The sequence below is a fragment of the Chelon labrosus genome (assembly GCF_963514085.1).
Source record: "Chelon labrosus genome assembly, chromosome: 1".
Lineage (NCBI taxonomy): Eukaryota > Metazoa > Chordata > Actinopteri > Mugiliformes > Mugilidae > Chelon > Chelon labrosus.
This window is the reverse complement of record NC_140337.1, coordinates 26,565,591-26,588,982: the sequence shown is the minus strand read 5'-3', so window position 1 is coordinate 26,588,982 and position 23,392 is coordinate 26,565,591. Positions and strand designations below refer to the sequence as shown.

The 23,392-nt window shown below is 41.1% G+C and overlaps 3 protein-coding genes across 3 annotated transcripts in view; 2 read left to right on the top strand and 1 right to left on the bottom strand.

Moving 5' to 3' along the window:
• The window catches only part of LOC311505499 (tripartite motif-containing protein 16-like), a 204,388-nt gene that overhangs the window by 110,899 nt on the left and 70,097 nt on the right, over positions 1-23,392 (top strand). The window lies entirely within an intron of this gene.
• On the top strand, positions 3,064-5,446 carry LOC311508915 (uncharacterized protein). Its single transcript, XM_084573906.1, has 4 exons — positions 3,064-3,120; positions 4,315-4,370; positions 4,496-4,858; positions 4,957-5,446. Exons 2-4 carry the CDS (start codon positions 4,322-4,324, stop codon positions 5,142-5,144), a joined length of 600 nt encoding a protein of 199 aa, XP_084430032.1. The 5' UTR covers positions 3,064-3,120; positions 4,315-4,321; the 3' UTR covers positions 5,145-5,446.
• Positions 6,717-9,325, bottom strand: LOC311506534 (tripartite motif-containing protein 16-like). Its single transcript, XM_084570525.1, has one exon. The coding sequence runs from the start codon at positions 9,246-9,248 to the stop codon at positions 7,575-7,577; it is 1,674 nt and encodes a 557-aa protein (XP_084426651.1). The 5' UTR covers positions 9,249-9,325; the 3' UTR covers positions 6,717-7,574.

The following is a 23,392-nucleotide window of genomic DNA, read 5'->3' as shown; positions in this document are numbered from 1 at the left end:
TAAAAATGTTTCAGAGGAGGAAGCAGCTGCAGGTTTGAACTTGGTTCAACGGTTGCAAATGTAAATTTGTGGCGAAAAAGGAGGGACTGTGGTTATTTCCTGTTCCACAGCCTGAAAGACACATGTGGCTAAAAACAATGTCCATTTAAAACTGTCTGTCTTATGACCAATAGTTGTTTGAAACCATCAAATAACAAAAGAATCAAACGTTTGGTTTCTGAGGATAATGTTGTGTACATGGAAATATAAATATATGAGGTCCTAACAGTATAATCATAATTTATATAAATTATATATAATTATTTTCTCTAAACCAACTCTAAAACTGTCCATAGGTTTATACAGTCACAGTCTTCCAGTATCAGGGATGACTACAAAGAGCTCCGTCAACGCTCTAGAATTCTCTTCTCCTACTGTTGAGGCCACATCAGTGGTTGAAGCTAGTCAGATAAAAAATTCCCTGGGAGCACTTTAAATGCATCAGAGGCATGTATACTTCTAGGGCAAGAAGGCTTTGAAGAAAACTCCAACCTCAAGGCCTTCTTCTTGGAGAACCTTCCCCTGTGCATATGTAGAAGACGGGATGCTTCCCTCTGTCTATTCAGGTCTGTTGCTGTGAGCTGTTGATTGGTCAGTCACCAACCAATTAGCTACTGAGTCACTATAAAAACAGGAAGTTGTTTCGTTTGCTAGGCTCTTCCCTGACTCTGAGCACATGCATCCCTTGTTCCAGGTCTCCTGACCTCCATGAGTGTTGCAGGTTTTCTATGCAAGTCCAGTCCTGTACAACTTCATTGTTCACAGACCACTACTGTTGACTGTGCTATTTCCTGCGTGCTTCACCTCTCCTGAGACCAAATACTGCCTATCAGAGTTGTTGGGGTCTACTTGCCATGCTAGAAGCTACACTGCGTGGCTGCTGACACATTTCCACACGCTGCTGCTTTGCCTTGTTGGATTGCCCCTTTTTGGTCTTTGCCTTTGTAAATACTTCCTTTTTGACTTGGCCTTTTTGCTTTGGCTTTGCCTTCTCTGTTGTTTGTCATTGCTTTGTCTTTTTACCTGATCTGCCTCTGGAATCCATTTGCCTGTAGATCTCTGAGCCTTTTAACTGCTTTTCCCCTTGACATACTTCACTTTAGCAGCATTTTATATTTAGAAACGTTCTAGTTGTTGGTTTCAGTGAACCAGATCAACTTTCTTGTCGTGCACTTTCTGCTTGGCTTGATAGTGTTCTCTGATAATTCTTTGTGTGGACTCCCACTCACTGTATTTCAGAAGCTGAGAGCCTAAAGTGGTGGTGGCTGGGTCTTTCTGTTGGTGGCATCTCCTTCACTGTGTACCCCCTTGTTTGCTTGTTCACGTGTTTGGGGTGACCCTTCCCTGAGATGCCTCCTCTCCACCAGTAAGCATCAGCTCTGAACCAACTATTGATGGATGAGTATGTGGCAGTTGGCTCTTTAACATTTTATATGCCAGAGCATCACACCGACCCACTGCTTCTGAACATTACCCTCACAACAGCTCAAAGTGGGGTTACAAAAGGCAGCACAGAAACATGTTTTCGCAACCTCCATGTCCACCGTCTGTGTCCCCATTCATACAACACAAACCTTTAGACGTGACGGTGCCCTTGAACATCTCTCTGCCTCTGGCTACATGGAGCGTTTCAGCCTTGAGCCCTATTTTAAAAAGAACATAAAACACAAGAGCACCAGAGTCTGCCACTGAAGACTATCGCTAACAGCACAGGCTGTTCCTGTACTGAAGGTGAAATAGATGCTAACTAATGGGAATTTCACTCTCTCACAGTAAGGGAGGTGAGCCTAGATTTGTTATCCTGAACTCAATGAGAGGCACATGCTGTACTATTAGTTGAGAAAAGGTAAAAGGCAAATTCCTAATTTGACCCATAGCCACTGTCCAACTTTGTAGGTACTGTTGGACTTACTTTGATGTACTGGTTTGTCTTTAAAAGATTATTATTTTTTTTTTTTAAATTAGACGACACCTCCCACAGCAAACCCACTGAAAGTGTAAAGCCTTAAAGATTAAATACTGCATGGAGTCCTCAATGTTGTCGTCCAATCCAAAGAACAAAATGCTGTTAGACGTCCCTGTAATGGCTTTATCATGTTGGGAGCCCTCTCTCTAAACCTTCCTCCTCTCGCTAACCCTGAAGAGTATCACAGGTTACTCATTCTACACCATTATCATACTTGTATCTGGATTTTGTTCTTTTAACCTACTGATTGTTCTTGTGTAGCCAAGAATGATAGTTTACCAAATACCCGGTTGGTTAATGAGCTGCCCAGATGTTACAAACTTCAATATACTGATGATTGATCGGTCTCATCTATGGACTACGCATGTACATTTGTGCCCAGTAATCACACATCAAGAGAGACCCTGTGACCAAAGAGGGGGTGCTGGACCATGGACATCCACAGTTGAAGTAATTCATTGATTAGTGAACTGTTACGGTTAAAATTCTTCTCTTTTTTGTCTCTCTTCACCGCTCTGACGCCTCGTTGACCATAAGTGGTCATCTCCAGATGTTCTGGAGAGGCTGCAGGGCAGAAAAGGTGTTATCGTATTGAAGACAACATGCAAACATAAGCAGCTGCCTTCCTGCAGAACTTACATTGAAGTTATTTTTTTGTTCTGTAGTTCTGCCTTGCTTTTGTTTGTTCTTTGTCACATTTGAGGTTAGACACTTCTTTTTCTCATCCCATCTTAATGTCTCTAAGTCATCTTAACACTTGTGACACCCAGACAAAGATCTGTTGAACCCCAAACTCATCTGAGTTTGTACACTCCCTTGAACTTTTTCTGTCACACAATGAAGGACCACATGCTTTTCTGCAGCAACACACAGAAAAAGGAACTGGAACACTCTCTTTTGTTCCATCCCTCAGAGAGCTTAAGTTACATCAGCCAATCGGCATCGTTCAGCATTGGTCCAGATGACCATAGGTCTCCTGTTAGCAAGCAGCTGCTTCCTCTTTAGTTAACAGTTTGCTGTTTCAGGAGCAAAACTGATGAGATACGACTCTGGTTAAAGAAGAGCCCGATCGAACGGACTTAACATCACATCTCTTTCAGATTCAGAGGATGACAGTAAGTGTTTTCTCCTCTTTTTTCTGTCTCTTGACGAATCACGCAGCAAACATGACTTTATTTATTTATTTTTTTTTTATTTAACCTTTATTTAACCAGATAAAAGCCCATTGAGATCAAGATCTCTTTCACAAGGGTGACCTGGCCAAAAAGGTCAGCAGCATTTGGTGCCCTCAGAAATAAAAGCATTTGTTTGCTTCTCTGCTGTTAGGAAGTTGAGGACAGTTGGTGAACCGTGACGGCTCTTCAGTTGACTTTTTCCGATTTTGCTAAAGCAATTTTTTTTTAATTCTTTCAGATTTGTAATACTATTTTATTATATTTATTTTGCACAAATTTATAACTAAGATGAAAGTGAATCAGATTCTCTTCTCTCTACTGTATCTGCTTGATATCATTGTTGTTACCGTCCCTCAATTTGCACCAAGAGGACATAACGCTGCCCTTGATTGTGACCTTCAGAATAGAGGAAAAGACATGAGCTAACACACAGTTGTTAACAAAAGTTTAATGTCCGTTTCTCTGTGAAGAACTTCAGAGTTGTTGTAAATCGACTGCTGGAGACAAGGTCTTTGTTTGTTGAGAAAAACAGAGGAAAACAGACTCAACCATAAATCTACACACATAAATCTACAGTACAAACCACAACATCCGCAGTACACAATGTTCCCCTGTAACACTGAAGGTGTGATGTGAAGAAACCACAAGGCACAGTGGTGAGGTGGTTGGCACTGATGCCTCACAGCGAGAAGGTCCCCATTTCGAATCCATGGGCCTGCTGGGCCTTTCTGTGTGGAGTTTGCATGTTCTCCCTGTGTCTGGGTGGTTTCTCTCCGGGTACTCCAGCTTCCTCCCACCATCCAAAGACATGCTCATTAGGTTAATTGGTGATTCTAAACTGGCCGTAGGTGTGAGTGTGAGTGTGAATGGTTATCTGTCTCTGTGTTAGCCCTGCGATGGACTGGAGACCTGTCCAGGGTGGACCCCTGCCTCTCGCCCGATGACCGCTGGGATAGGCTCCAGCAGACCCCCGCGACCCTCAACAGGACTAAGTGGGTATAGAAGATGAATGAATGGATGAAAGCAGCACCACCTTGTGACAAGATAGAGCAGTGGCTAGTCCTTGTTGTATCTGCAGTGAGTGACCTTTGACCTCATGTGTTCATGACTCTTCACCTCTGTCTCCTCTCACAGGGAGAAGATGATCTGCAGGATCCTGCTGCTCATCATCCTCAACTCATGTGTCTGTGGTCAGTTTAGAAATTGACTTGATGAAGTCCAAATCAATTGTCAGTCTTCAATGATGGAGTTGAAAGACTCCCATGTTCCAGTTCTCAGTGTGTCTGCTCCTCTCTTTCTCTCTCTGTCTCCTCAGCAGCAACATTTGAAGTGAATGTGACACAGAGCTCCTATCAGGCAGAGGAGAACCACAACATCACCCTGGAGTGGACCTTCACCACCAAACATGAAATGTCTTTCACTTCACTTGACATCCTCTGTTACACGGTAACTGATAAGAAAGTCTCTGTCCTGTGTCGTCTTCATGAAGGTGTTGAGGCGTCAGAGTCTCAGGATGAACGGTTTAAAGGACGAGTCCAAGGAGACAAAGACGTCCTCAGAGAAGGACGAATCAGACTCCATGTGTCCAGACTCAGGACTGATGACTCTGGTCTGTACCAGTGTGACGTGAACACAGATTATGGCTTCAGATCTGGCAGATGTGAACTCAGCGTAACTGGTAAGTTGACAAAGTAGAAGTTACTAGAAGTCCTTCAAATGCTGACTGATTTTTCAGACATGAAAAAGTGTCAACTAATATTTTGATGTTCTTTCCAGCAGCTGCTGATCAGCCTCAAACTCAGAGTCCAACGTTGAGTCCAGAACCAGAGACTGGTGGAAGGAGGAGACTGAATGATGGACTAACAACAGTAGCAGCCTTAACAGGGGCAGCATTAGCTCTACTGTCTGTCTGTGTTTTAGTTTGTTATCAGAAACCAAGAAAAGAGGAAAACATAGACGTGTAAAACCTAAGACACAAAACCATCAGACTCCAAGACTCTTCTCCTCCAACGTCACTTACTTATTTATGTTTTTCATTGTTAAATAATGTTCCTGTTACTCTGAATCAGAGTTTAAATGATTTCTTACAGCATTAATAACTGATGTCAGTGTAAATGGTTCTTCTGAAGTCTCTTTATATTTAATCCAAAGACTCTAAACTGTCACCAGCTCCACTTCTTCTACTCGTCATGTTTCTCCATCTAAAGCTCCATCCAGATGTTTTCATTAGTCTGCTCCTCCATTGTCTTTATGTGTTTCATCATGAAATAACTGTGTCCATTGGAATTTTGAGCTTCATCTTAGTGTCTACAGTCATTCATGTAAATGTATAATCCATTGATGCTCTGTGGATGATAAACTAGTTTTTGGTGCAGTGTCTTTTTGTAGAAGCTTTCAGGAAACAACAAGTTTTGTAATAAAGCATTAATAAAGCATCTTCTCCTGCTTCTTCTTGCCTCTCCATTAATACATGACAGCTCCACTGATGACATCCATGTGATCAGACCAGTGTTAGTCTTCCCGGTTCATGTAAATGTCAGCCAGCAAACAAGACCACAAGAGGGCGCATTCATCCTGCTAACCAGGGATGTAGTGGAGGTTAAAGCTCCTCAACTCACTTTGTCCACAGTTTGACTTCATCACATGTTATCAGGGAGATCAAACCACATTTAGAAGCTGTGAAATGGTCTGATGCATTCAAGCATAAAACACCACTTTTATAAATCCACTCATGACCATATGTGTTTGGACACTGTCTCTGTTGTTTTACCTGTTGATCAGAACATATTCAAGTTACAGTTCTATAATGAATCTGGGATTAAAGTCCAGACTCTCAGCTTTAATTTGAGGATATTCACATACAAACTGGAGGAATTACAAGCCCAGTTTCACTGGAGCTCCTTTAAACACATCTTCTGACTTTGCAGCAACAATTTCCAAATCAAGTAACACACTGGGAGATAACTCAGTCATTTTATCTGCTTAACTGATGAAGAACTAATGAAGGACTATCTCACATCTGTCCATGAAAGAGCTTTTGAATCCCTTCTGAAAATCAGGGGCTATGTATAAAATGCTTATAATTCCAACACCTTTCCTCCACTTGAGCAAAGCCCCTAACCTCCTAAACTGCTCCCTGGTCACCACATGTGTGGCTGCTCATTGTTCTGAGAGTGCAAATCATTTCATATGATGCACACAACGAATAATTTGTCAGGATGTTTTCCAAAGCTAACGCTGGTCTGAGAGTACAGTTCAGTCAGATGTCCCATAAATCATCATCAAGTCCACGTCTTCACCATATCTACGATCTTCAGTTTGCTGAGGACTAAACGTGTCCACCACTAAACTTCACCCACTTCATTTAGAGTTTTTTCAACGTTTTAAGTCTCATGGAATGAAACCTGTTTATCGACTGAGATCAAGAACTAAATCTGGGTTGTAAAAATCACCATGTGACAGAAAGTCTTCTCATTTCTCTGTGAGTGAGCTTCTTCAGTGAAGAGAGTTGACTGACTGACAAACGTTCTTCTGCTCTGAACATCAACTCTGTACTTTGTGGTGTTTCAGGAGGAAAACTGCCGCAGTTATAGTCTCATATTAGCTCCACATTTTCTCCATGGCTTTTGTTTGAGATCCTGGAATAAAGACAGGAGACGGTCATTTCTTCATGTGTGACAAACAGCAGCTTTATTCATCATGTGAAGCTTCAGTTTGTTCTCCCATTAAATCAGTAAAGTCTGATAAATGACTCTTGTTCAGTGATTTCATGATTCACAGATTCACTTCATCCACGAAATCAGTTAGTTGGACTCAGAATATCAGCTATGTACAATCAAATAATGACTGATGTCCTGATTGATGATGATCACGATCACTACAGTTGACATGAGCTCGTCTGTTCATCCATTTGAACAACAACATGTGGTCTCCAAACCAATCAATGGAGATGTAATTGTAGATTTCTTTCTTTCCAAAGTCAGAACTAAATCTCTATGATAAAGGAAGGTCTGCTGATTTCTCTGTTGAGGCCCATGCAGCAGAAGACAAACAACACCATACAAACACATCAACACAAATATTCATGAGACATTCAGAGCACAGACAAGTTTAGATTTTCATGTGGACAAATGTCAGTTTAGCTGCATCAAAGTCATGTTGAGCAGTGAGAGCCTCCGTGGCTAAACAGACACAGGAAGGAGCGCCACCCAAACAAAGTCCAACATCAAGCAAACAACAAACCAGGAGACGTCAAAGTACCGCCCAGAAAGTGTGATTGACAGGTGATCTCTGTACAGTGAAGAACAATGAGCTCTCAGCTACAGCGATGGACACCAAATCACCAGGAGACTAAAAGACACATTTTAACCAACTGTCCCTCAAGTGACTTCTGTCTATTTGACTTTAATCAACTCAGCAGTGTCTCCAGAATGAAATGGACGAAGTCCAGCATAGAGAGGCTGAGTGAATGTGGTCTGGACTCTGTGGAGGAGAGTCATGGTTTCAGAGACGCTGTAGAAAGACAGAATACCTGCTCTGTGGTGCAGGTACACTCCTACTCTGGAGGAAACAGGACCTGAGACGGCAGATGAGACTTTGTTGTAGCAAAATCTATAACTGTTTGTGTAACAACATAATGACCAAGATTTGTCACTGAATCCAAACCAACACTGATCCGAGCTCCCTGCTCTGCTGATATTCTTGTATGCAAGTGCTACACAAACTCCTCTTCCTCTCCACTCCACCTCCCAGTAACAACGTCCAGTCAGACTCTCTCTACTCAGGACCTGAGGATAAACAGTGAATCTGTCTGGATGATCAGAATAAGACTGTTGTTGATTCATTCTTGTTACTTTCCTGTTCCTCTTAGATAATAACAGCTCTGTGTGTGCTGTGTTTGGATCCAGTGTGATTTCACGCGAATATTTCAAGAATTCATCTCTGGTCTTTGGCTCTGGTTGTGGCAGTAAAACATCCACTTCAGTCACTGTCAGTGAGATGTTTGTCCATGTCTTTCTCAGATTGTCCTGTAATTTCTTTCTGGTCTTTGTCACAGCTGCTTTCACGTCATCAAAGTACCTCAGAGGACGAATCTTGATGCTGGATGAGTGTGTAGACTCACTGGGTGGTGGCAGTGAGGGGTAGTTGTGTAGAAACTGGTTGTGGTCCTCTGTGTTTAAGAGCTGCTTCAGCTCAGAGCCTTTCCTCTCCAGCTCAGTGATCTCCTGCTCCAGCTTCTCCTGAAGATCTTTGACTCGACTCTTTTCAGTTTCCTGCTGGGATCTGACCAGCTGCGTCACATCAGAGCTTGTTTTCTGGATGAGACGGATCATCTCAGTGAAGATCTCCTGACTGTCCTCCACTGTTTTATCAGCAGAGCCATTGATGGCCTTCAGCTCCTGTCCAAGCAGCTCCACATCTTTCTTTCTCTCCTGGATTCCCTGCAGGATTTTTTGTAGCATCACCTCCACCTCCTTCTGCTTCTCAGTCCTTTCTGCTGCAGCTGGGACTGTTTCATGGCCTTTATGTTCATCCATTAAACAGAGATAACAGATAGTCTGCTGATCAGTACGACAGAAAATCTTCATCACCTCATCATGGCGAGCACAGATGTTCTCCTGGAGCTTCTTGGAGGGCTCCACCAGCTTGTGTTTCTTGAATGGAGCTGCATCATAGTGAGGTTGGAGGTGTTTCTCACAGTAAGAGGCCGGACAGTTGAGATAGGACTTGAAGGCTTTCAGCTTCCTCCCAGTGCAGACATCACAGGCCACATCTTCAGGTCCAGCATAGCAGTGATCAGCTGGAGCAGCTTGGGGTCCAGTCTTCTTCATCTGCTCCACTAACTCTTCTATAATGCTGTTTTTCTCCAGGACAGGCCTCAGTGTGAAAGTCTTCCTGCACTGAGGGCAGCTGTGGATTCTCTTCTGGTCTTCTCCATCCCAGTGGCTTTTAATACACTTCATGCAGCAGCTGTGTCCACGAGAAATAGCCACAGGATCCTTCAGTAGATCCAGACAGATGGAACAAGAGAAGGTTTCTCTGTCCAGCTGAACTCCTTTCTGCTCCATTTCACCTCTCAGTGTAGATGACTGTGTGAGTTTCTGTTTGCTAGAAGTGAAACTAGTCTGAGCTCTGATCTGAACAACATGTGATTCTACAGTGAATGGAGCCTGTCAGCTCTCACACTTCACCACATGCTGGTTACACCCATGTCCAAAGTTCAGATATGAAGGGAAATATCAGGACAGAGTGGAGCTGCTCCAAGAACAGGGAGGGGTTATCCGACTGTGATTTTTTCCAGGAAGAGAAGCAGTGTGACCGTGACACTTTTTACAGCAGAGCACTTTTAAAAATGTTGGTCAGCTCTGCTTTTAGGTGGTAAACTCTTATTGGGATCTCTGGCTTTAGAGGTGTCTCCACAGATTTCATTGTCAGCTCCTCTGTTCTCCTAAAACAAACTTTGACTGAACAGTTTTGATCCATTATTTCTGAACGTTTTTATTTTATTATTTATTTATTAACTGACCTGACAGTGAACACACCTGCTGGATGAAAGATCTTCCGGCTGTGTTTAGGATTATTATCTGTTTATCAACCTGTAGCTGGAAGCTGTTGGACTTGGGATTAAAATAGATGCTCCAGTGTGATTTGAACTATTTGTGTGATTTCAGCTATTTCTAACCTTTACTTTAACCAGGAACATCACACCCAGATCTAAGTCTTAAAAGTACAACACTGTTCAGGCTGAGGCTGCAGGCAGCGATGTAAAGTTTCAGAAAAGAGAAAAATAAATCCATAAAGCTCCATCATAACCTCTCATTTGACACTATGAAGTAATTAAACTACAGTAAAAGACAAGATTAGACTACAGCCTTAAAAGCTGTTTGATTATATAGCTCCTAGATGTGTGACACTGGTGCAGAGTTCAACGTGCACTGATAAGACAGACTGACCAAACATTTTACTGATCTGCTTTTCATTTTGTTTTTTTAGCTGGAGATTCACGTCACACACCAGTTTTTCTCTCATTCTCTTACTACAGCGTTCAGCTTCAGGTAATCATCTTATTTTAACTTTCCTTTCTCCACTGATGTATTTCATACTTGTACTTCCTTTCTAAATGATCTCATGGTCGAGGTAAAGACACGACTAATGTTACTAGACTGATTTGAAACATCTCTCAGTCATTAGTTTATCTAGTTTATCTCTACGTCCTTCTTTTCTTTTGTTGTTTTTGGTTTAGTAGGCCAACGTGTTCACTGTCAGGTCAGTTGTGTCTCAGAGAGATTTCGTGTTGTTTCGTTCAAAATTAAATGAAAACCTTCAGAAATAAAGAATCAAAACTGCTTAGTCAAAGTTTGTTTTAGGAGAACAGAAGAGCTGATGATGAAAACTGTGGAGACATCTCTAAATCCAGAGATCCCACAAAGAGTTTACCACCTAAAAGCAAAGCTGACCAAAGTTTTTAAAAGTGCTCGGCTGTAAAAAGTGTCAGCTTCACATTGTTCCTCTTCCTGGAACAAATCTGTTAACTCCTCCACCTTTCTGGAGCAGCTCCACTCATATATCCTCATGTTTCCTTGTTCCCTCCCCTTTAGAGATGAGAGGTCATGAGATGTGTTAGTATGTTGTTGTTTCTCTTCCGCTGCATGGGCCTCAACAGAGAAATCAGCAGACCTTCCTTTATCACAGAGATTTAGTTCTGACTTTGGAAAAAAAGAAATCTACAATTACATCTCCATTGATTGGTTTAGAGACCACATGTTGTTGTTCAAATGGATGAACAGACGAGCTCATGTCAACTGTAGTGATCATGATCATCATCAATCAGGACATCAGTCATTATTTGATTATACATAGCTGATATTCTGAGTCCAACTAACTGATTGTGTGGATGAAGTGAATCTGTGAATCATGAAATCACTAAACAAGAGTCATTTATCAGACTTTACTGATTTAATGGGAGAACAAACTGAAGCTTCACATGATGAATAAAGCTGCTGTTTGTCAAACATGAAGAAATGACCGTCTCCTGTCTTTATTCCAGGGTCTCAAACAAAGGCCATGGAGAATGTGGAGCTAATATGAGAGTATAACTGAGGCAGTTTTCCTCCTGAAACACCACAAAGTACAGAGTTGATGTTTAGAGCAGAAGAACATTTGTCAGTCAGTCAACTCTCTTCACAAGCCTCACAGCTTGACAGTACCGTAGTGTCAAGTTTTCTGAATAAATCTTAGAAGTGATCTGTTTTACCTGTAGTTCAACATCTCTTTGATACATGCGTTGATGCACTAGAGCAAATAAGGTCATCAAATGCATCTTCATAATAGTTTGTTTTATACATTTTTCACTAACAAGTTACGTCCCAGTCATTCAGTACACATTAACTCTACACTGGTTATTGGAATACAAGGGGGTAGTGTAGAGCAGAAAAACAACACAGACAATCACATTTATCTCCTCCCACCAAACAGGCTGTGTCCTTCTTTTCTAACATGCTCCCATGAGCTCACATGATTTACAACCTTTCTGTTCACTGTTGAGCATATGACGCACAGATCTGCCTCCCCCTACATCCTCTCTGAGCTCATAACTGTCTTCAGCTCTTCAAAACCTCAACGTCCGCAGACGTCCTCCAATGAAAATAAATATGAAGGTTTATTAATGAACATGGTTTCAACTCATCTCGTCACACTGTCGCCTGTCGTTAAATCACACGCCATAGATCTTGGACTCACATTCTAATAACATGACAAACAAATCATTTAAATTCAGTTGTTCCTCAGTTAACAGGAGACTTGTCGCCCTCTTTTGGTTTGCTTTTGTGTTTGGTTTCTATTTTTTCCTCAGGTGTGCAGAGTTGAGCTGTTGCTGGTCGTCATGCTGGGGCTGGGCTGCCGTCTCACCTGCTTCTCATCATCCAATCAAGCTGAACCCTACTTGAGGACTCTCCACTCACCCACTCATCGCCAGTTCTTCATTTTACCCCTGTGGTAGTAACATGAGAACCAGCTATTGTCGCTTAGCCTGCTTTGTGCCCAATCCAAATAACCTGCTTTTCTTTTTGTGTCTATTAGGAACTCTGCTCAAGCTTTGTTTTCATTAAACTCTTGTCCTTCAGCCTGAACTCTTGAGTCTCGCTCCTCGGGTCTTACCAGTAGTCTGACGTGGATTTTGGAAGCTGTCTGAAAGAGAACAACAACTGTGGAGATGAAAATAAATCTCAAAGTGAGGGAGAACAAACACTGAAATTACAGCCATGAAAACTGAGATATTATGTTGAGGCTGGATGGAGTCATTAGAAGAAGAGACTGCTGGAAGTTTCTGAATGAGCTAAGGGGACTATCTGCATTTTGTCATGCAACATTTGGACATGCAGTCATAACACTCATATCACACGAAAAGAAGAAAGTAAACCCTTAGATTCATCACTCCTTTAAAATGATTAAGACTACAATCAGGGTTCCTGATTAGCTGCCAGTCTTGAGATCTTCCTTGAAGCTGTCTTTGTTTTCTAAAGAACAGAAGCTCTTTAGAAAACAAAGATGATTTCATTCTGTTTTTCTCCATCATCTGCTGCTTTGATAATGTAAACATCACATATTCATAACTTGTGTTAGTTCATCCACTCATCAAAGGCTTCTTCAGGTACAAATCTGATCTGTCCTGAAATGTGATGAAGACCACAAGAGGGCGCCTTCATCCTGCTAACCAGGGATGTAGTGGAGGTTAAAGCTCCTCAACTCACTTTGTCCACAGTTTGACTTCATCACATGTTATCAGGGAGATCAAACCACATTTAGAAGCTGTGAAATGATCTGGTGCGTTCAAGTCCCGTGGGATAAAACACCACTTTTATAAATCCTCTCATGTCCATATGTGTTTGGACACTGTTTCTGTTGTTTTACCTGTTGATCAGAACATATTCAAGTTACAGTTCTATAATGAATCTGGGATTAAAGTTCAGACTCTCAGCTTTAATTTGAGGATATTCACATACAAACTGGAGGAACTACAAGCCCAGTTTCACTGGCGCTCCTTTAAACATGACCCGTTACAGTAAACTGCAAATTAAATTTGTTCTGCAGACTGCATGAGGGTGAAAAGCGATCACAAATGACAAAGGTCGTACATACAGTCTGCCTGCAGGTGGGCATATTCTACATGAACTACAACGTGGAGCCAAGACACAATAAATAATTTTAAAGATATCAAATCATTTACTAACAGAGATCTAATATTTAACTGGACACATTTCATGTGTCAGAAACGATTCAAACTGCCTCAAGAAGCTTTGCAGAAGCCAGAGCTTGAAAACCCAGAGGACATCTGTAGCTCTGTGTGTGCAGGGAGTCAAAGAGACACACCTTGTGATACACCTTTGCATAACACAGCAGGTTATAAACCTAGTGTGCCAGGGTGTCTTTGATCAGTGCTATATCATATTCAGAGGTGGTTACTATGGGAATTACATAGCAACAGCAACCCTAACCCCCCAGTCCTCATGCAGAGTCCCGATTCTAAACACAATGAGCATATTTTTACCAGTTAAAGGTTCAAGTTCAGGACGGTGTCTGGGTCCAGAACCTAGTGTTTCTAAAAGGCTGCTGAACTACAGTAGAAAGCAACGTCTTCCCACAGATCTCTTTCAAAGAGTTAGTCCGTCAGATCACCTTCCTGAACATGAAGCTGATTTTGTATGAATGTGTTTGAAGTTTGATCCAGAACAGTTTCTATGAACAACAACGAGGACCAACAGTAACAGACCAGCTAGAAAAGTCTTTCCCCACGCCTAAAAGAGAGCTGGTTGTGTTGTCTTACGGTCGACCCTTTGGACCTTTTGGTCGACCTGTGTTGGATTTCCTTGGCTTCAAACGTAATATTTAAACAAAGAGCAGAGAAAGAAATACACACAGAGACACTTGGTAATGACTCAGCAACTTTAACAACAGGTTGACGTGACACAGGACTCCAGACTAAACTGACAGAGGAGAGAGAGAGAGTAGAAAGGTGAAGTCTTTGTGAGTTGTTGTGTTCACTGCTCCTTTCTCTTAAGCTGCAGTGTCTTTAAACAACTGATAACTAATAGGATCAAATCTGAGTTGCCTCGTTATGCTGCTAAATCTTACATCTCTAAACCTCTGATCTTCAAACTGAACTATTGTGTCATACTGAAACGGGGCCTAACCTGGGTCTGGGGGCCACGTTCCCCACTATCCTTCCAGTTTTTAATAATGCGTTGGACAGTTTATATTTAATTAACTTTCCTTTTAGGAAAACATTTTATGAACAACCTGAAATCTCTGAAAAAAGAAAATATACGTGCCACTGCTGATATCTGCTGTTTAGTTCTGGGTGTTGTGTTATGTCTGCTCCTCTGACTAAACCAGTGCGACCCCTAGTGGAGAGAAACAGTTATATCAGTTACTTCTATTGAAAATTGCACAGACTGTTGTTTGATGTTTGACCTCCCTGCACTGTCTCTCTGAGACACTAAGCATCTAAAAAACTATTGAGATTTTCTTTTTTCTCTTTTTAATTTTCGTAGTGCTCTCAGTGAGTCAGTCTGTCAGATCACCTTCCTGGACATCAGTCTGATTTCTATCAACACGTCTATACTTTATTTCAGGACACTTTGTCTAAACCTCCAGTTCTCTCAGTACAGACGACAACACCAACTCTAGGACCTGATCACTCTTCTCTCAAACAGTAAAGAAATAACACAGAAAACAAGTGGGTGAAGTGAGAAGTTTCTCATCTAAAGAGAAAAGACACATGTTGACCACAAGCTGCTGTTGTCTTCATGTCTTTCTTCCGTCTCTGCTCTGTGTTGGGACTTTTCAGAACAAGCTGTGTTTTTAGCAGTAAAAGCTTTAAGCACAGCTGGAGTTCAAAATGTTGTATGGTTCCTGTGGTAAAACAATTACAGTTTTTGTCCGTTGCTTCAACACGTTTTGCAAAACTCGGCTCAGTGTTTCAAAACTCTTCACACAAGCAAAAAAGACACAACACTGGGAAATAAACCATTCACATCTATGTCAAATTGAAACTCTGCTATCAAAACTTAACAATCCTTTGTCAAAATGTCACTCTGATGACAAAATGATACCCACTTGCATCATATCAATACACTGTCAGATCAGCAGCAACACACTAGTCTGCTTTATATAAAACACAGCAGTCTTTTGTTTTCACTGTTTTTATTCAGTTCCACAGACGGAAAGTTTTCACAACAACCAAAAAGTGAAATACTCAAAATCATTACATTACATTAGTGTATTTTACAGTACAGTAAATTTAGTTAAAGCAAAAATAAAACAAAAATAAAACAAACAATACACTACTGTAAACACAGAAAAACACAATTCTGCACAAATGGGCTTATGGATCCTGCCGTCTGTTGGCGTCCACCCCCATTAGGTCTTCTAGCCATTCTGTAGAAAGATGCAACCACAAATTGTTATTGTTTGCTTCTTTTTTTACAGTACTGAATATACTATACTTTACTGTATTTATCATACACAGTACTGAAACATCTCAACACATGATCACGGAATGTTTCACAAAACTACCACTTTTGTTCGAAAAGGAGCATTAGCCACCCTGCAATACAGTACATGTGATACGGTAACGTCATATCGTACAGTACTGTAAATACTCTAGATACAGTCTGAGTAAAGTAGAGAGTTGAAGACATACCTGTTTTCCAGTCAGAATGTCCTCATTATGGATGAAACTGTGAAACGGCTTAGATTAGGGTGGACTCTCTGCCCAGCTTCCCTCACAGTCAGGCCATGGTTTATGACATGGTCCACCAAAGTTGCTCTTATGTCATCCGAAATAATGGTCCTTGCACGGCCTCTTCGACCACGTCCTCCTCTCTCTCTGTCTTCCTTTTCCTCTGCCTCTAGCTCTCCCTGCCTCCATGCTTGCAAAGTTCTCAAAATGGCTTACAGTTTTTTCCAATTGCTTAAACACAATTTTGCAAACTAGGCTGGTTTTATCAAAATACTAACACAATTCATCAAACCACTCACCCAAACTGCAAAATACCTCATATATCCCGCAAAATGAAGCACTTCAACCAAAATCAAACTTTTGCACCAGATGGCACACACTTTTTTTGTCTTGACACATTTTTGTCTAACCAACTACACACTGTTGGGCGTAATGAAAAGCACTCTCATCTTTAGTATGCTTTGCCATAATGCTAACATAGTTCAAACTGTAGAGAATTCTCCAGATTGTTTACATGCACAGAAATATTTGCAGATACACACACATGCTATTGAAATATTGATTTTTTTTTTTCATTTTTCACCAAACAAGTCAGTGCAACATATGCACAGCAGATATATTTACATTGGAGTGAACTAAAATATGCTCACAAAACAGTAAGCTAAAAAATACAATTGCAGAAAAAATGTGCAGGTACAACAATACATTTCACTGTGCATTGTACTATGTATAACTGTGCATGTGACAAATAAAACCTATCTATCTAATTATCTATCTAAAAAAATAAATAAAGAGGAAAGCAAAATAATTAGACCGTTAGGTCTGGCCACAACGCCCCGTCAACATCGCACTCTCAACCTCCCTCTTCCTCTTCCTCTCTCAGCAATGTCTTCCATTGTTGTTGTAAAAGAAGATGCTCACCTGTGGTCTTTTATTGCTTACTTCCTGATTGAAGTGTTAACAATTACATAACACCTATTTGGCCAGGTAGCACATATGGTGGCCAATGAGTTCATGTAGTGCGTAATTTTAAATGGCAGTGTTTTGAAATCGCAAACATGTGACTTTATGTCAGATTGTTGTGTCAGATTGTTGTGTCTTATGCAGAGAACCGCGTTCAGTACACTTAAAAAGTGACATTTCATTTTGAATAGATGTGTTTTCCTAATGGTACCCTGAGATTTCATTTTTGAGCTCATTGTCTTATGTAGGAAATAGTGTGTAGTGTGCAGCAGCAAGTGTCTTGCAGAAAGGGGCAAGTGTGTTACAGAATTTCAACTAAAGTGCAAAGCAGCGCTTTTGTTTAAGGTATGGTTACACTTTGTTTAAGGTATAGTAACAACAACTTCAAGTTATGTTACTTTGGTTTAAGCAAGTGTCTATAGTGTTAAAGCAACTGGCAAAAACTGTAAATACAACAACGTTTTTAAAGTCATGGAGGGTGAAACTAAGTGGATTTGAACACGTTTAAATAAATGAATAAACACCTGAAGCAAAACAAAGAAGTCTTTTTATTAGATGATGACAATGTCCCAACTTTCCCATCAGTCTAGATGTTGATATGTGTGAAACTCCCATTTTTAACAAAGCTGGTGTTTTCTATTGGAGATGTATATTGAGAAGTAAGACACTCTGAGACGTGGGTTTTCCTTGTGCCACTTTTATTTCAGGATAAAATACAGATTTCAACTGATCACACAAAGACACAAGTGTGTTTTAGATAACGGATATACAAATAGGTCAGCACAAAGCAGAGCTAGCTGTTGTTCTGTTACTGGTAGTAGGAAAGGACATTCTGGTGACAGAGAGAAAATTGTGTTAGAGGGAGGAAAAGGAGGGTTAGAGGTTGGAGAAGGAGGTGAGTTTGATGGAGTTTGATGAGGAGCTGAAAGCTGAAAGGAAGAGATGTACTTGGGAGAGTAACGGCGGCGTCTGCATGAGCTATATATTGACATGTTAATGGGAATGGGTCGAATTTGATGGTGGTGGAATCTGGAGTGTGACATGGAGCAGAAACGTTGGCAGACCCTGGAGTAGTGTTTTTGGTACTTGCACGTGGCAAATAGTCGTTTGAAAGATCTAGATTTGGTTTTGGGGGATCCAGATGTAGAAACAGAAAGAACAGATGTTGGTGCTGAAGTGGTTGTCAAAGGAGCAGTAGTAGTCGTAGTAGGTGGAGTGAATGTGGTGGTAGGTGGAGTGAATGTGGTAGTAGGTAGAGTGAATGTGGTAGTAGATGGAGTGAATGTGGTGGTAGGTGGAGTGAATGTGGTGGTAGGTGGAGTGAATGTGGTGGTAGGTGAACCAGATGTCGAAGACACAGATGTTGGTGCTGAAGTGGTTGTCAAAGGAGCAGTAGTAGTAGTAGGTGGTGGGCAGTTGCAGTTATTGTCAAGATTTGGGTACAACTCAGTGACAGTTGTGCGGAGAGGGCATTCTGTTCCAGGAAACACTTCAAAATTTTCTCCCACTTTCTTGTGGAGCTCCTCCAGAGTCTTAGTCGGCAGGTATTCTTCTGTAGGTTCAGTGTTGTTACCCCAGTGTGCACTTGCTAACCATTTCTTCTCTTTGCTGCTGTAGCAGCAGAACGCTGACCAGAGCATGGAAGGAATATTAACCCTGTTGTTGAGGGTGTTGTTGGTGCTGGGCTGTGCTCCGATTACTACAAAACCTTTTATTTTATCATTGTTGTTGATGCAGTATTTATCCATAACACATTTGATACATCGTTCCATCTTGTTCCAGCTTCCCTGGTTGAATCTGTCTTTTTGTGGAACAACATTGGTCAGGGTAAACGTGGATTTTATTTCATTTTCTTTAAATCCATAGCAGCTTGGTAACAAATGGCCTCTGTCTAAACCTCGTTGGTTGTTTCTATAGTCGGTGTCCCCAGCCTGGTTGATGTAGGTTTTCTGTTTGACTACTAACATCATGTTGTTGTTTCTGTCATCTGGGTTCTCAAGCTGTAACAATTAAAAACTAAATTACTGTTTCATACAAGGTTATATCAAAGTAGATTCAAAGTAAAGTTAGTATTTGGTTCCACGTAATTATCCTTAGGAAGTAAACAAGACTATTTTTTGGTGCTTTTACTTCATTTTCAAAGTAAATTCAGATTGAGAGTTTAGACAATAATTTGGTCTCAACAATGTCCAAAGAGTCAGGTAGAGTAACTGACACTGTGGCAATGCACTGCAGCATCATAACAGTTTATTTCATGTATTTTCAACTGATTAACAACTTTTAATGTCAAATAAAATGAGACTTGTCAAAAAACATCCACAAATACTTCAGTATTATGATATTTTCTTTGTTAAAAAGCTCACCTGTGGTTCAATCATCCATGGGGGGGGCTTAGGTCTGTTGCCATGACTCCCTCTGTACTTTGCAGCAGAAAACACTGGGATCCTGTTCTCAGTGTTGTAAAGTGTCACAAAGGTTCTGGTGTTGTTCAAAGTTTGGCAAATATATCTGTTCTGGTCCAGGATGTTTCCTCCCTCCAACATTCCTGGGATATTTGGTGGATTATTGTTAAGAAAGAATCCTTTACAGTCTGCTATCGAGTTCACCACTTCAGTTTCTGTGGGAACGACGGACAGAAGGAGGAGAGCAGCGAGGGGCAGGAGAGCCTTCAGTAATGTCATGGTGGATCACTGTAAAAAATAAAATAAATATCAGTGTATTATAGTTTGTTGCATGTCAAGTTAAAGTTAAATGAACTGATCAACTGAAAACCCATGATTGTTCACACTATATTCACTCTTTATTTGATGAAACTGTGGATCAACCTCTATGAAGACGTGTTAATTATTAATTAATTCAATTCAATTCAATTTAATTCAGTTTTATTTATATAGCGTCAATAACAATACAAATCGTCTCAAGACGCTTTACAGTCATGTGTTAAAAGAGAAAAGACAAATCTGATAAAACACATTTAAAGTTTGATAGATGGATAGATTCATCCTGAAAGAAAATGTTAATTGTTAAATAACTTGATTGATTTTCATCTATTTTGGTTCAACCTTACAAAAATAATAAGTTAAACTAGTGACATCAGTTGTATTAACGGACTCAGTTTAGTCTGACTGTCCACATGACTTTGTAAAATAAATCTATATTTTTAATAAAATAAAAATGTCTCAGTAACTTGTGCTCTGTGTTTGTATTCATGAAGAAACTGAAGAAAAACTCACCGTCGTGAAGGTTTCCTGAAAATCTCTAGACCTTGTCTCTCTGTGTTCACAGCAGCAGTAACAGCATGATGGTCCTCCTCCAATATAAACTCAGCCTGAAGAGGAAGTCCGTTTTTTTCCTTTATCAGCATAATTTATAAGTAGTTGAATTCCTAGTATCCCTGTAATTTACACTGACCTTTCAGATTTCTGAGAAAGCTGAAGATGCTAAACCACACCCTGTCTCTCCTTCACAGTCTCAACTTCCTTTTTCAAAAAACACAGCTCATTGTGGTAAACCCACCTCTTTAACTCTTTTCTTTATTCTCAAGGGGAGCTTTTACATCCAGACACTCAGGCAATGTAGGCCTAAGTATCTAGATGAGGGGCCTCTAAACCCACCTCTTTAACTCTTTTATCCCTAAGCCGTACAAATTTTCTGCGTTTATATCTCTTTTAAAACAACACTACTGTTGGATCGTGCTCTCACAGCCAAAGAATGTCTCGAAAGACATGCAGAAATTGGTTTAAAAAGGTTTTCTGCTTGCCTGTTATTTAGATACGGCCGCTGGCTGTAAGAGACGTTCCTCCAGTGTAACTATTCCTTTCCAGGTATCCCGGACGAGCCCCCAATTTGTCGAAGGAGGAATGTTTTCCTCTCCTTCAGCCCAGGTTCTTTATACCTATTAGAAAGGTTAGTCCAACTATGAATAGATCACCCGACAACTTCTCTCTAATCAACAATTTATTTGACACGCAGAGAATAGGTACAGCATCAGTGCTGAGACTTCAACTTAACCACCTTAAGGATAGAGAAGAGAAGCCCCTCACTAAGTCTGCACACAGGTTTTATTCTATCTGGGCTCCACCCGAGGACAATAGGAGGAGCGCGGCCTTTCGTGTATCAGTGGTCTTCTATGTGTGGCCGAAGCCAGCCCTAACTGATATCTTCAAGGTGAAATATGAGTGTGGTGCATCTTATCTACTGAGCAAGCTGCAGCAAAGCAGTAAATAACCCCGTATCTGAACAAGACAGAAAGAAGAACACTTCTTTCTGTCCTGTTCTGTTTCTTCCCATAACTCTTTTATATCTAACACTGGCATAAACTAAAACAGAATAACCAGGTTTTAAAAGTGATTTTATTTGAAGAAATGTATCCCATCAGCCACAACATTATGACCTCTGACAGGAGAAATAACACTGACCATCTTGAGACAATTCAGTGTTCTGCTGGGAAACTTTTGGACCTGGCATTCATTGGTGAGGATGTTACTACATGTACCACCCACCTAGACCAGACCAGGCACCCCCACCCCATAGCAATGACACTCTTTGATGGCAGCAGCCATCCCCAGCAGGATGCAACTTGATAGAAAAACACACACAAAAACACTTCAGGAACAACAACAAAAAGAAAAAACAAACAAACAAACAAACACACATGAAGAACAGCACAAGGTGTTGACCTGGCCTCAAAATTCACTAGATCCCAAACTGATCAAGTACTCCCACTAAAAACATCCTGTTAACCAGACACCACAGGACACTCTCAGAAGACCCATGTGATGAATCACAACAAGGGAGACCTGCTGATCGGTGCATATGGAGGAGCAAGACCGTCCATTTCAGAAGAAGATCAGGTAGAGACCAGGTGGAGTAGATGGTGTGTGTGGTGGACATAAGGACCTAGACCAGGGCATACACTGTGCAATTGTCGGCTCATTTTGAGACGATTTTCCACTCATGCGACTATTTTTTTAATCGGGCCAAATTTCGGCTCAATCGCGTGTCGTGCTTCCTGCAGTATACGTGGGGTAACAAGGCTCACGACGACCTCCTGATCACAAATCGTGTGCTCGCAAGAAAATCAAACTTGTTTGAAATCCTGGTCGCTCCTCGTGAAGGTATCGCACAGTAGAAGCAGTGCCACGAGCCGATTTTCCTCAACCTCCCTCACAGAGCATGTGCTATCGCTGAAGTTACGTCAAAACAACTTTGACGTGCGTCTCTCACTTCCGGGTTCCTCTTCTTCTTCTACTTCTTTTTGCCGTTGCAAAAGTCCGACGTGTGGTATGTGGACATACGGTGTGAGCAGTCAAGTCGCATCAGAGCATCAGGCCGTATAGTGTGAGAACATGAATCATAGGCTGTGAACTTTTGAACTCAGCAATCTAGTCATGCAGTTTGAGATGGAGCTGAATCAAATGATTTAAAATATCGTACAGTGTATGCCCGGCAAATGGAGGGTGGTGATCACGCTGCAGTCTTCAGAGTGGACCAGAGTCTGAGAACATGAAAGGATTGTCCAGGTTTCAGTGATGACCTTCGTCCTGAACTAGAGACCTCCGGCTGTCTCACAACAGTTATTCATTCATTCATTCATTCATTCATTTATTTTCTATAACCACTTGTCCTGTGAAGGAACGTGGGGGTGTTGGAGGGGAAGGGGTACACCCTGGACAAGTCGCCAGTCTATCTCAGGGGGAGAGACAGACAACCATTCACACTCACACCTACGGCCAATTTAGAATCATTAATGAACCTAACCAGCATGTCTTTGGATGGTGGGAGGGAGCTGGAGAACCTGGAGAGAACCCACGCAGACACAGGGAGAACATTGGCCTGGATTAGACAGACATCCATGTATGAGTTTCAATGCGACGGAAAGTCCCTGGTTCCACAGACAACCCAAATAAACAGTCACAGAGTTTGCTGTTTCATCTTCCTCTTTTAAAAATCTGGTTCCGCATAATATTCTTGTTGTTCTTTTACATGCTGACCAGTTTTGAGGCAATCATCATGACAAATGATTATTAGTACTTGCAGTACACAACTTCAAATGTTAATGCTGCATTTACAGTAATACAAAGTTTCCTTTATGTATACTTGATGATAATGTATTTGCATGTCTATTATGAATAGCTGTGATCTTTGCTGTTACCTTTCATTCTAGACTTAGTCTAGTCTGTGTGTAGTACCAACACATTCTTTCCAGTGGTCTAATGAGGATTTTGACATCTGTCAGTAAGAGAACAATATCGATTATTGGCAGATCTTGAACGCTTCTGATAAAAAGATTCCAAACGAAAATCTGTGTGACAAAGATTTATTTACATTTACATGCTGGACAGTAACATTACAGAAGCCAGTACAGTGTAACAGTGTAAGCAGACAAATGGAGGATGGTGATTAAGCTGCAGTCTTCAGAGTCTGAGAACATGAAGGGATCGTCCAGGTTTCAGTGATGACCTTCATCCTGAACTAGAAACCTTCAGCTGTCTGACAACAACAATGTCA

What these genes read in the sequence shown, in the direction of transcription:
- LOC311508915 (XM_084573906.1), top strand. Translation starts at nt 4,322, where the DNA reads ATGATCTGCAGGATCCTGCTGCTCATCATCCTCAACTCATGTGTCTGT. An exon ending in CCTCAACTCATGTGTCTGTG is followed by an intron (nt 4,371 to 4,495) that starts GTCAGTTTAGAA and finishes CTGTCTCCTCAG; the next exon opens with CAGCAACATTTGAAGTGAAT. An exon ending in ATGTGAACTCAGCGTAACTG is followed by an intron (nt 4,859 to 4,956) that starts GTAAGTTGACAA and finishes TGTTCTTTCCAG; the next exon opens with CAGCTGCTGATCAGCCTCAA.
- LOC311506534 (XM_084570525.1), bottom strand. Translation starts at nt 9,248, where the DNA reads ATGGAGCAGAAAGGAGTTCAGCTGGACAGAGAAACCTTCTCTTGTTCC.